The 14,176-nt window shown below is 42.6% G+C and overlaps 1 protein-coding gene across 5 annotated transcripts in view; it reads right to left on the reverse strand.

Annotated features, from left to right (window-relative positions):
* The window catches only part of wnk2 (WNK lysine deficient protein kinase 2), a 75,003-nt gene that overhangs the window by 6,813 nt on the left and 54,014 nt on the right, over positions 1 to 14,176 (reverse strand). The window contains exons 20-27 of one of the 5 annotated variants that reach the window (XM_036950028.2): positions 13,593 to 13,650; positions 13,368 to 13,435; positions 11,419 to 12,023; positions 10,673 to 10,899; positions 8,844 to 9,062; positions 8,246 to 8,320; positions 6,431 to 6,475; positions 4,424 to 4,767 (exon numbers count right to left, since the gene is read on the reverse strand). In XM_036950028.2, the coding sequence (XP_036805923.2) occupies positions 4,424 to 4,767; positions 6,431 to 6,475; positions 8,246 to 8,320; positions 8,844 to 9,062; positions 10,673 to 10,899; positions 11,419 to 12,023; positions 13,368 to 13,435; positions 13,593 to 13,650 (1,641 nt within the window). Of the gene's footprint in view, positions 1 to 4,403; positions 4,768 to 6,430; positions 6,476 to 8,221; positions 8,321 to 8,843; positions 9,063 to 10,672; positions 10,900 to 11,418; positions 12,024 to 13,367; positions 13,436 to 13,592; positions 13,651 to 14,176 lie in introns of all 5 variants that reach the window. The other 4 variants (XM_036950027.2, XM_036950030.2, XM_036950029.2 and 1 more) reach the window with 4 other exon arrangements.

Genomic DNA, 14,176 nt, shown 5'->3' on the forward strand with positions numbered 1-14,176 from the left:
TTATGGAAGAGTGGCAAGAAGAAAGCCATTTCTTAAAGATATCCATAAAAAGTGTCGTTTAAAGTTTGCCACAAGCCACCTGGGAGACACACCAAACATGTGGAAGAAGGTGCTCTGGTCAGATGAAACCAAAATTGAACTTTTTGGCAACAATGCAAAACGTTATGTTTGGCGTAAAAGCAACACAGCTGAACACACCATCCCCACTGTCCACCATGGTTTGGGCCTGCTTTTCTTCAGCAGGGACAGGGAAGATGGTTAAAATTGATGGGAAGATGGATGGAGCCAAATACAGGACCATTCTGGAAGAAAACCTGATGGAGTCTGCAAAAGACCTGAAGACTGGGACGGAGATTTGTCTTCCAACAAGACAATGATCCAAAACATAAAGCAAAATCTACAATGGAATGGTTCAAAAATAAACATATCCAGGTGTTAGAATGGCCAAGTCAAAGTCCAGACCTGAATCCAATCGAGAATCTGTGGAAAGAACTGAAAACTGCTGTTCACAAATGCTCTCCATCCAACCTCACTGAGTTCGAGCTGTTTTGCAAGGAGGAATGGGAAAAAATTTCAGTCTCTCGATGTGCAAAACTGATAGAGACATACCCCAAGCGACTTACAGCTGTAATCGCAGCAAAAGGTGGCGCTACAAAGTATTAACTTAAGGGGGCTGAATAATTTTGCACGCCCAATTTTTCAGTTTTTGATTTGTTAAAAAAGTTTGAAATATCCAATAAATGTCGTTCCACTTCATGATTGTGTCCCACTTGTTGTTGATTCTTCACAAAAAAATACAGTTTTATATCTTTATGTTTAAAGCCTGAAATGTAGCAAAAGGTCGCAAAGTTCAAGGGGGCCGAATACTTTCGCAAGGCACTGTATATTATCGATTATATATTTTAAAAACAACCTGAGGATGATTATAAAAATGTTGCATGTTTCTGTGGACATTACGGATACTATTTGGAATTTGTCTGCATTGTCGTGACCGCTCTTTCCTGTGGATTTCAGAACATAACGCGCCAAAAAACGGAGGTATTTTGGATATAAAAATAATCTTTATGGAACAAAAGGAACATTTATTGTGTAACTGGGAGTCTCGTGAGTGAAAACATACAAAGATCATCAAAGGTAAACGATTAATTTTTATTGCTTTTCTGATTTTTGTGACCAAGCTACTTGATGCTAGGTGTTCATAATGTTTTGTCGAGCGGCCGATAAACTTACACAAAAGCTTGGATTGCTTTCGCTGTAAAACATATTTTCAAAATCTGAAACGACAGGTGGATTAACAAAAGGCTAAGCTGTGTTTTGCTATATCTCACTTGTGATTTTATGAATATAATTATTTTTAGTAATATTATTTGAATGTGGCGCTATGCAATTCAGCGGTTGTTGATGAAAATGATCCCGTTAACGGGATTGCCGCCATAAGAAGTTTTTAAAGGGGCAGATAACAATTTTTTTTGTCTCACTGAGTGCGTTCGTAAATTCACACTATCTACTCCGATTTCAGAGCACTCCCTTCTGAGTGTGCCAGAGTGCAGAATAACTGATGAATATACGAACGAGCAACACCCGTTGACGAGCAACACCGCTGTCAGTAAACAGCAAAAAAGAAAAAAAATGTAGTGGTTGCCAGCAGCACAGTTACAGTCACCAACGCTCTAGATAACATGAAAACAGCCTAACCAGCTCTGCTGGGGTGAGTAAATGGTCAGAGTGAGGTGTTCTCTTATTTATTTTGGCCAGGTCGCAGTTGCAAATGAGAACTTGTTCTCAACTAGCCTACCTGGTTAAATAAAGGTGAAATAATAAAGCAAGCTAGCCAACTTTAGCCAGTTAGCTTGGGTGCTTGACTCATGTTGTGAGGTCAGAACACTCAGATCAACACTACTCCTCCTCGGCCAGTGTCCAGTGTGCGCTCTGAACGCGAGAGCGAAACGCCATGGCCGGCCCACTCATTAGGCAGGATTAGGTAGCCGCCCATAGTGGTAGATTGAGGAAGGCGGCATTTTCTGAGCTAAAGTGACCAAGGCACACCTCCAACAACAACACATAAAACCTCACATAATTCTGCCCAAAAACAATGACAATTTTTCCCAAACCAGTGGCATTTCACAACACCCTCAATAACATCTGCTAAACATGTGTGTGACCAATAAATGTTGATTTGATATGATTTTAATATGGGCTCTTTAGGTGAGCGCTGACTACACCCTTTGATAAGCAGTGTCCACTTTGTCAAAGGCAGGGGTGCAAAATATTTTACTTGTCCATTCCCAGGGTGATGTTGGAGAGAAGCATCTCTGCAGCGCTCCACCAAAGTTTGGGTCAAAAATAATAAAACATGTAGAAGATATAGGATATGGTAGAAATACTATGTGGTCTTTTCTGTAGCCTTCAGGCTGGAGATAAAATGTATTACAATGTAATGAGAAGGACACTTTTTACATCATGAAGTTTTCTCCAAACTAATAGCCTAACCTGAATGGCGCTCAATCAAATAGAAAATATGCTGTCATGTCAACAAAGAACATGTCCTAAAAACAGGACAAGTCAAAGTAAAATGGACAATATGGAATGAACAATCACAACTGTTGTCCAGGAGTTGCATTGTCATGATCAGTGGTTTCAAGTTTGTATCCATACATTGTTTGACAAGCTGATCATATTTAAAAAGAAAATACTTCTGAATTTTCCACTGTGTAAACACATTGCAAATAGGCAAGTTGGGTAGCTGATATTCAGAGCTTAAATAGCCAAACTGATTAGTCACAGGAATCAAGACTAACTAAGTCAATGCAATGGCATGTTAGGCTACACCCCAGGAAGCATGAGCTGACGTCTTTTGGACATCTTTTTTTGGTCCTGTCCGGAAGTAGAGTTTTGGTGTTTTACAAATGGTAAGCTTACCACATAGATGGGCACTCATAAAATTCCATTTCAAGCAACACTGTAGGCTACACCTCAGTAAGCACGGACTGACGCAGAAGCTTTTGGACTTTTGGTCTTGTTTTGGTGCAGATCCAGACAGGCCTTGATTTCCACATCCACGGACATTGGTTTCTGGTCCGGACCAAATCTGAACCAATCACAGAAGTCTATGTTTGGTTCAGATTTTGTCTGGTCTGGACCAGCCTTGATTTGACCCAAACATAGACATCTATAAATGACTTATTTTCCATTTTCATTCAGAACCACAAATGTGCATGATTTCAACATCTGGAAAATACATTTTCACCTTTCATTCAGAACCTAAATTGAACCTAACTTCAACGTCTGGAAAATACATATTTTAAACGTATCTTCAACATAATTTTGCTTACTGGGACTATACTAGTTCTGTGGGGGGAGGGGCAATATTTTTTGGCTTGCCTATGGCGGCAGAACAGCAAAGACCGGCCCTACGAAACGCATTATTTACTAAGGGACACTCCAGAGTGAATTTATGAACACACCCCTAATGACTCAAATATTTGGGGGTACATTGTGCTTAACTGAGTATTGAAGACTCAAAACAACTTTTATTCATAAACTCTTATTAATTCTTATCACTAAAACACCCAAATTATTATATTGTGCTCCTACACCTATTTGTGTGCTTCTAAATGTCAATTTATGTACCCCGTGTAACAAATGTCAGTTTAGAGCCCTGGACTATAATTACGCAATATGGACCGAGGGGGTGTGGTATATTGGCCATTTACCACAAACCCCTGAGGTGCCTTATTACTATTATAAACTGGTTACCAACGTAATTAGAGCAGCAAAAATACATGTTTTGTCGTACTTGTGGTATACAGTCTGAAATACCAATGCTGCCAGCCAATCAGAATTCAGGGCTCGAACAACCCAGTTTATAACAATCAATCAAATAAACTGCATGACTCAGCATTGTGTGGTAGGGAAGGCACTTTGTTGATGCTTAATACTCAGTTATAGAACTGTTAATCTGTTTTTACTATTTTATCTAAATAATTTATTTTAACATACTGTACATTGGATAAAAGATTCAGGTCACACACATTTCATTAAATTGAGCAATATACCACATTACTTATTTATAGTAATATATTTCTTAGTCAAATAAATAATCAGTTATTAGTGATTTTTTTGCGTATGAAAAGGAAACTTTTTTGGAGTGTAAGTAAAGGAAAATATTTTGGCTTTTGAAAGATCTGATTGGCTAGTAGATTTTTTTGATCTACCTACCACAGTGGCTGGTGGACCAAAAAGTCAATTTCCCACCCTGGTTCTATTGTGCCAGAAATGATCAATCAAGTGCAGAAAAATCAATATATAATTTTTAAGAAAACAAACACTAGTTGAACCCATTTAGCTACACCCCTACTAATAAATAATGCATAGTACATAAACAGTTAAATACAGATACATACCGTATCCAACAACTACTCACATCTGGAGCGCTGGCCAGTCTGGCTCTGGTTCTGGGCCCCATGGGGTCGTCGTTCCAACGCGGCTGCCCACTGAGGCTGAGGGAACTGGGCCGCGGCCGCCAGGAGACAGCCAGAGCCTCCATGGCCCAGTCATCCACCAGTCTGTGGAGGTCGTCTGTGAAGGACCCTGCATAGGAGCCTATGTAGGCGCCAGGGTAAGTGCCAGTGAAGGTGCCTGTCTTGTTGTTGCTGTTGTTGGCCTGGGCTTGGGCCAACCCTGCTATTGGCTGGTGGGGAGGAGGGGTGGAGCTGGCTGTCTGTTGCTGGGATGGCTGGTTGGATGCACCTGAGCCTGATCCAGTCCCTGGGAGATGGACATACTGTTCAGACCCTGCCTCAAGTTCCAAACAGAGTATGTGAGCGGAGCTGGAGCAGAGCGAGGAGTGCCCAATTTGACTGGAGTGCTGAGCGAGATTCCCAAAGGCTGGAGCCTCGGCCTTCTCACCTGCTCCAATTTCGCTCCAGTACCACTCACTTCAGGAGCTCAGGAAATGCCCGGCCCAGCATGTATTTGTAGGCTACTTGTGTGCTGCTACTGCCCCTTGCTTTAGCTACTGTCATGGAGCTGGCTGAATATTTTCATAAAGAAACCAAGAGCAAGAGAGGGAATGCAGTGATGTAGTGTCCACAGCTAAATAATCATTTTGGAATCTGAAAAGACACCTATCCCAAAAGCATGATGGTGTACTTACTACATGCACATGCTAACAGAAAGGAATGAGGTGGGTAGCGAGCTAAGTGTGTCATTGTAGCAAATGATTTATAAACAAAAAAATGTGATCTCTTAAATGTTATATTATCTATACAATGGGGTCTAATACATTTTTGCCCAATAGGCCTGACATATTACATTACCCGTTCAAGGAGCTTTCTGTTTTAATAGGGTTATTTTGCCTAAAAATCTTTAGACCTACCTATAGAAAAATAAAAACTCTGCATCCCTGCCTAGCAAGAGTAGCCTGAGGGGTGTTTAGCATCCACAGTGGCTCTGCAAACGCAAAGAGGATATTCTCCGTGGCTGACCTGCTCTCCAGGCACCATCGCATGAGCCTGAAGCCAGACTCTGGCTTCATGTTTCTAAAAATGAATTCAAAGGCACTGTAGACTGAGCCTAACAAGGCATTTTTAGTTTCATTTGTATCTAATTCTAAGTCAGCCTATATGGGAAATGAATTGACTAAAATGATTTAATACAACAAAATGTCGTTTAAACGCTGAGCGCTATAGTGTTCCTGCCAAGCCTAGTGTGTTGCACTTGCAAATGCTTCACAATGTATTTCTTGGTAGGGTATGGCCTTGAAATAATTGAAATAAATGGCTAATAATATAGCCTAAATAATACAATACTTGTCTGACTCCTGACCTATTTAGAGTGTGTATATGCCGTTTAATACGACATGTAGCCTAATTCAAATGATTAGCGCTTCTTACCTTTTCATGTTGTTTATTAAAATCATTTTCAATTCAAACCATATGGTTTGGTTTCAGTACTTCAAAACCAAATGGTCCAGGTAGGGACAGAAATAGATGGTTGTTGGTTCAATGGTGATTTTAATGAATGGAGCAAATGTATTTTTATTTTATTTTTATTCCTGTGAGGAAGGAGTGTTTTTTTAACGAACTGGTTGGAAGTGGTTGGAAAGGATGTGGAGCTGAGGAAAGAGTGGGATTTCCGACCGCTGAACTCCGCTTACATACTCTGGTCCCAACTAGCTCTGTTGCTGAAACGTGTTATCTAAGTAAATGTAGTTCAAATGAACACTCTCAGGCCCCTCTTGTTTGTAAAATGCATTCTAATCTAATGAAATGTACTTCTACTCTTACTCATGAGAGGAGCTTTTGGGGAAAGAAAACAAGGTACATGAGTAGATACGATAATAAAATCAATGAATTCATGAATAGATAAATACAATAAATAGTTTGGGATTCTCTAAATGGCTAATGTCGTTTCTGCAAATTATACTTACCCCTACCACGCTCTTTACCAAGGCAGAGACGTTTCAGAGTTGACCCTAGGAGATAAACAGAGTTAGGACTCCAAGCAACACGGAAAACATAAACACACATAGACGTACGTCTAAAAACATACAGTCACACTGCTACAAAGATCTGCTCAAAAGCCAGATGCAGCATCATCACACACATAACACCGTGGGAAAGCACGGTTCAGACAACTATCTGAATACAGATGGACAGGCCAATCATGCAGTCCCTCAAGAAGTGAGCCACAGAACTGTGAGAGGTCTGAGAGAGAGAGAGGTCTGAGAGAGAGAGAGGTCTGAGAGAGAGAGAGGTCTGAGAGAGAGGTCTGAGAGAGAGAGGTCTGAGAGAGAGAGAGAGGTCTGAGAGAGAGAGAGGTCTGAGAGAGAGAGAGAGAGAGGTCTGAGAGAGAGAGAGAGAGAGAGAGAGGTCTGAGAGAGAGAGAGGTCTGAGAGAGAGAGAGGTCTGAGAGAGAGAGGTCTGAGAGAGAGAGAGAGGTCTGAGAGAGAGAGAGAGAGAGAGAGAGAGAGAGAGAGAGAGAGAGAGGGAGAGAGCGGTCTAAGAGAGGGAGAGAGAGAGAGAGAGAGAGAGAGCTCGTAACCAACATGGCGCAAAATAACAGTGGCTGTGTGTAGCCATGCAGACAGGGTCCACTAGGCAGTACTGCATGGGCAGAGAGGCAGAGTTACACAGACAGACAGACAGACAGACAGGAGCAGAGAGTGAGCTGAGTACACAGTACTGCTGCAGTGCATTACTACTATTACTACTGCATCCACTACTCATCAGCCAAGCACAACAGACAGAGAGAGACATTTCACTGTAGTTCAGAGAATCAGAGAGACACAGGGGAGAGGATGGGATGGAGGAAGGAAAAAGAGGGGGAGAAAAAAAATAAAAGAGCTACAGGATGAGGATATCCGGACATAGTTTAAAAATGGTCAGTACTTCAACGTCCACAGACGTCGTTTTTTGATCCGGCCCAGAACCAGTCTTGATTTCAACATCCATAGACGTTGATTTTTAGTACCAAATCTGAACCAATCATAGACGTATATGTTTCACAGGTTTGGACTGCACATTAGAGTACGGAACGACCGGAGCTCATTTCAATAATGCCCAGTTGTGTGTTCATTTTTACATTTAGTTCATTGAGCAGACACTCTTATCCAGAGCAACTTACAGTCAGTGTATTCAACTAAGGTCGACAAACATATCACAGTCATAGCAAGTAAAGAGTTTCTGTAATGGTTACTGATAATGTTGTCGTGGTTGAACTGTTCTTTCTGTTGGTTGTCAGAAAACATGATCACTTCCAGTTCTGAAGCTTTTGAAAAGGTGACAGATGGGAGTAATAATAAATATTCTATACTGCAATCTTCATTTTGCTCCATTTTCCTGTAATCTGATATATTTAAATGTTAATGAAGAAAGAATTATATGTTCAATTATGTAGGGTTGAAATATGACCATAGAAACAATAACACCAAAAATATGTATTTTTTTATGTCTGGATAAATGTATTTTCAACATCCGGGAAAATACGTCTTTTCAACTTTTGTTCAGAACAGAAAATGAACGTAATCTCAACATCATCTTTACATCTTTTCAAAGTAATTCGGCTCCCTGGGTAAAGAGGAGGAGAGAAGAGGAGGCGAGAAGAAGAGGAAGACATGAAAAGAGGAGAATGGAGGGGAGGAAGGAGAGCAGTGGAGGAGGACAAGAAGCAGAGTGAGTGGGGAGTGGTGGAGCAATGGAGGAGAGGAGGAGATACAAACAGATAGACAGAGACACAGGCCCACTGAGGAATCTAGCGCGTGGTTTGCTACTGGTTTTATAGGTCACTCTCTCAGGTGGTGGAGGGTAAGCAGGCCAGCCTGTGGAGAGGAGGAGGAGAGGAAAGGAGGAGAGGAGACACAGAACATCAGGGTAAGAAGAGCACACAGCTCTGACCAGAACCCGCTTGAGAAATGAGTTTGAACAGCAACCTCTGTCAGAACCATATGTTAAAGGCTACAGATGCCCGATGAAGGTAACTTTGTGTTCCATCATTTAAAACATATTTTCTAAGGCATCCTATTGCAGCACTTCCTCTAAACATGAGTATGACCCACAATATTGATCTGTATCTGTTGCTTGTCATTTGGGTGAGACGAATGTAATAAAGTAATAAAACAGACAGTTAGGGTTGCAAAATTCCAATTACATTCCCCACATTCTCAGGTTTTCCAGAAATCCAAGTTGGAATATTCACAGAATTAGGAGGGAATAAAGCAGGAAATCTGATATTCTCAACCCAGGATTTCTGGAAAACCTGGCAATTTTTTGGAAAGTTACCGGAATTTGGAAACTCTGATAGTGTCTCCTTTTGCATGTTGGGACATGTTGTTTGTGGGTCACCTTGGCTTGGTGGAGTCTGTGGACCTGTCCCCTCTCCGTGTAGTCCAGCTCCAGCGTAAATGTTGTCTGAGGAGAGGGAACCCTTGAGGGAGCAGGGCTGCTGGGTCTGGACGGGCTCAGAGGTGGAGGTAACCAGGTGACTGGTACCTGAATGGGCTCGGCTGTCTGACTGAACTGGAGCTTTTGCTGGAGACCCGTTCAGACTCACTGTAGGCTCACCTACACAGACCAATATACAGTTGAAGTCGGAAGTTTACATACACTTAGGTTGGAGTCATTAAAACTCGTTTTTCAACCACTCCACAAAGTTCTTGTTAACAAACTACAGTTTTGGCAAGTCGGATAGGACATCTACTTTGTGCATGACACAAGCATTTTTCCCAACAATTGTTTACAGACAGATTATTTCAGATTGTATCACAATTCCAGTGGGTCAGAAGTTTACATACACTAAGTTGACTGTGCCTTTAAACAGTTTGGAAAATTTTAGAAAATGATGCCATGGCTTTAGAAGCTTCTAATAGGCTAATTGACATAATTTGAGTCTATTGGAGGTGTACCTGTGGATGTATTTCAAGGACTACCTTCAAACTCAGTGCTTCTATGCTTGACATCATGGGAAAATCAAAAGAAATCAGCCACAACCTCAGAAAAAAAGATTGTAGACCTCCACATGTCTGGTTCATCCTTAGGAGGAATTTCCAAATGCCTGAAGGTACCACGTTCATCTGTACAAACAAGAGTACGCAAGTATAAACACCATGGGACCATGCAGCCGTCATACCGCTCAGGAAGAAGACGCATTCTGTCTCCTAGAGATGAACATACTTTGGTGCGAAAAGTGCAAATCAATCCCAGAACAACAGCAAAGGACCTTGTGAAGATGCTGGAAGAAACAGGTACAAAAGTATCTATATCCACAGTTAAACGAGTCCTATATCGATATAACCTGAAAGGTCGCTCAGCAATGAAGAAGCCAGTGCTCCAAAACCACCATAAAAAATCTGACTACGGTTTGCAACTGCACATGGGGACAAAGATCATACTTTTTGGAGAAATGTCCTCTGGTCTGATGAACAACAAAGTCAATGTGTTGGAGTGGCCATTACAAAGCCCTGACCTCAATCCTATAGAAAATTTGTGGGCAGAACTGAAAAAGAGTGTACGAGCAAGGAGGCCTACAAACTTGACTCAGTTACACCAGCTCTGTCAAGAGGAATGGGCCAAAATTCACCCAACTTATTGTGGGAAGCTTGTGGAAGGCTACCCGAAGCGTTTGGCCCAAGTTAAACAATTTAAAGGTAATGCTACCAAATACTCATTGAGTGTATGTAAACTTCTGACCCACTGGGAATGTGATGAAAGAAATAAATGCTGAAACAAATCATTCTCTTTACTATTATTCTGACATTTCACATTCTTACAATAAAGTGGTGATCCTAACTGACCTAAGACAGGGAATCTTTATTGGGATTAAACGTCAGGAATTGTGAAAAACTGAGTTCAAATGTATTTGGCTAAGATGTATGTAAACTTCCGATTTCAACTGTAAATATTACACACAGAAACCTGGACAGATAGACAAAGTGCATCACAAATGGCACCCTGTTCCCTTTTTAGTTCAATTATTTTGACCACGGCCCATATATTATAATTTAAACCTGCTACTATATACCTTACCTTGCCTTGCCTCAGACCTGAGGACCTGCCCAGGCTTTAGTGGGCTGATGCAATCTTAAGTTGCGCAGCCAAGCTGGGTTCAATCCCAGGTGTATCTCTCAGTTCAACACCATCAGTGGAGTGATTGGTTTCAGTGCCCTCATACTCACTGGTTTTGCTAGAATCACTGGTTTTGGTGGTAACGTTCCTCAGCTGTTGTACCAGAGGACTGAGGAGTTTGCCAGCCTTCAGTTTGTGTTTGTGCTTGCTCTTCCGCTTGGGGGGAGCTGTGTGGGAGAAACCTAGGGGGGGTGGTGTGGCTTTACCCAGCCTTCGGTACAGCAGCTCTATTTCCCCTCTCTGGTGGGCCTGCAGCTCCGAAATCTCCTTCAAATGCCTGGGTGGAGGGGAGGGGGAGGAGAGATATGTTTAGAAAAAGGTTAAGGTGCCTGATTCCTCCAGATAATGGTCTTCTAGACCAGTGGTTCCCAAACTATGGGTCGGGACGCACTTCTGGGTCACGGCAGATGTCCAAGTTGGTCGCGAGATGAAATTTCCCCAAAAAATGTAATTAAAATAAGTGAAAGAAAAACACTTTCAGTGTAAACATAAATGACTATAATCAAATAGAAAGTATGTAGAAAAGATAATGAGAATTTACAATCAACAAAGTAAAAGCTAGACAATCAGTCCTTCATTGATTTTGTTATAATGTTTAAGAATAAGAACACAGCATTAGCCATTTGTAGAATTGTGTGGAATTGCAAGAGATTAGCTTTCAAACTGCAATTTTTTTTAAAATATTCTTTGGTCTGTGTATTTTTCTTCACCGTTCTACCCTTATGGTGGTTTGCGACTCAAAAGACACTTCAATTGGTGGGTTTGGTAACCCCTGTTCTAAACACACACAACTTACTTCTCCTTGAGTCTGGTAAGCTCTCTCTTCATATCCGAGTCCTCCATCTCGGAGTCGTTGTCACTACTGACATAGGCCGAGCCGTGCACGCCCCCCTGCCGGCTCGGCGAATCAGAGCTCTGCACACTACTACTGCGGCGGCCCGAACGGCGCAAGAAGGCCACCGCCCTCTTCATGAGGTCACTTCCTCTCCGCTCCCCCGAGTGGCCGTGCCGTGAAGGTGTGGCCGGGGCCAGCTTGGCGGGACTACTCTCCGCCCCCGAGTCTGATGACAGGAAGCGTGGGTGTGCGTGGACCGTAACATCAACAGACATGGAAGTGGTAGTGGAGGCGCGCGGCAGTGACCCCCGTTTGGCCATGGAGGGGGGTGTATCCAGGTAGAAATCGGGCGGCGCAGAGTAGCGGCTGCTGCGGGTCCTCAGGGTGACGTCGTCCTCGGTGCTGACCACTGAGAAGCGTCCGATGGTGGTGGAGGGGGCCATGGCCATTGCCTGGGCACTGCGGTGGTCTGAGTGGCCAGCAGGATGTGCTGGGGAGGCAGCACTGCTCCAACTCCTCTGCTTCAGCTCTCCTCGTGTCACCATGTCAGGAGGGCCTATGATAATCTACAGACACGGATGACAACAGCAATGATAAAGTTATTGTTTAAAGAGCCACTTCCAAGTTAATACCTTTGCAGGTAATTATGATATTGGTCTAAAATACCGCATTCGCCGTTTCCTCTACAAAACTAACTAGGTATTGCACCTCTAGAGGTAGTAGTGGAAATGACTATTGGGAACAAATATGTTGTCACGACTCCGACCGAGGGACACTCCCCTTCCCGTTCGGGTGGCGCTCGGCGGTCGTCGTCGCCGGCCTACTAGCTGCCACTGATTATTTCCTCCCCCTCCTTATGTGTTTATTGAGTGCACCTGTTTTGAGTTAGGTAGTTAGTAGTAGGCTTTATTAGTCAGCCGGCCCGCATGGTTCCTTGTGCGGGATTAATTATTGTGACCGTCGGTTTGGTGTACTTGTGTGCACGTCTATGGGTTTTGTGTTTTCCCATTTTGTGGGGTTTTTCTGGACAGTTTAAGTCCCCCTGTTTGGGGCATTTGTTTGTTCATTTACGCCCTGTGTTTTCGTGAGGGTTGGCTTATGTTTGCCGTTTCTCTGTGCATTAAAATAGCACTCCCCTGAACTCTCTGCTTCCTGCGCCTGACTCCTCACCCACTACACTCAGACCGTTACATATGTGACTTGTTTATAGAGAAACTAGCCGTATATTGCAATTCACTACTTCACAGGAGCGGCATTTGAACATATACTGCATTTTTGAGCTGAAATGCCTTTTGGAACATGTGAACTTCCATATGCCTTAATAACGAACTTGTATTCCATCCATAAATACGAATAAAATTGTTAAATTAGGTGCCTAGCTGGTTTAGCTACGGAAAAGACAGGAACCTTCCTTTTAGCCATGATTGGCTGAGATAACGGATGGGCTGGCAATGTAGCATGCTTCTGTTTATAACGTGAGCTGCTCAGTATGTGTTAACAGTCCTTTCTACCGCGCCGTTTTTGAAATATATAACGTTAGCCATCGATCTACAAAAGTTCTGCTACTTTTCTCAACATTGATGCCCTGAATTTAGCAGGCGCTATCGAAAACGTGATGGGCTACTTTCTGCACACACCACAGTCAGTGTGAACCGGAGTGACTTGACACAAACAAGATGTAGCTACAAACAAAATAGAGTTAAATGGTTACCGTCCGCCGTGAAGCGTTCATCCATGTATACGGGTAAGAGTCGAGCTCTATTTTCAGATATAAAGTTTCTAATTTAGTCAGAAAGTCCTTTTTATTGCAAGTTAAAGCTCACTGTTGGTTAGCTAGCAAACGTTAGCTCGTTGGCTCGCTAGCTAACATCACGTGTGTGATCTGTGTAGTATGTAATACAGTAAAGTACCTTAGACCGGCCACTGGAGCCCGTGCAAGAGGTAGAGTGGAGTATGTTCTTTCTCCTAGACATGGGGGCTGCAGACAGAGAGAATGAGAGAGATGACATAGCTTATCTAAATAACTACAAAAACTTGATTTTGATTTTTCACAACAGCTGTTCTCTATAAGTTAAAAGAAAATAATTGCACCTGTAATGTTGTGGCCTACATACAACACAGTAGAGTGTACATACCACCCATGGCAGAATCACTCAACGCGCTTAAACTGTCCATCCTCTCTGGAATCTGAGGCTGAAAGAAAAGTGGTGAGGGAGGGTTGAGAAAAGAGAAACGGTAAAAGATTGAAGCAGAGAAAGAGAGGGTATGAGGGTAATATAATGTATGAGGGTAATACAATGCAGTCGTTTCTAAAAGGGAGAATGGCCAACATGTAAGGATGAATGGCATAGATAGATTGCATGTACTTTACATGTTGTCTGGGGTGTCCTGTCTCAGCCTCCAGTATTTATGCTGCAATAGTTTATGTGTCAGGGGGCTTGGGTCAGTTTGTTATATCTGGAGTACTTCTCCTGTCCTATTCGGTGTCCTGTGTGAATTTAAGTGTGCTCTCTCTAATTCTCTCTTTCTCTCTTTAGTTCTCTCTCTCGGAGGACCTGAGCCCTAGGACCATGCCTCAGGACTACCTGACATGATGAATCCTTGCTGTCCCCAGTCCACCTGGCCGTGCTGCTGCTCCAGTTTCAACTGTTCTGCCTTATTATTATTGGACCGTGCTGGTCATTTATGAACATTTGAACATCTTGGCCATGTTCTGTTA

This window comes from Oncorhynchus mykiss, chromosome 17 (assembly GCF_057628025.1).
Source record: "Oncorhynchus mykiss isolate SJ-2025 chromosome 17, ASM5762802v1, whole genome shotgun sequence".
Classification (NCBI taxonomy): domain Eukaryota; kingdom Metazoa; phylum Chordata; class Actinopteri; order Salmoniformes; family Salmonidae; genus Oncorhynchus; species Oncorhynchus mykiss.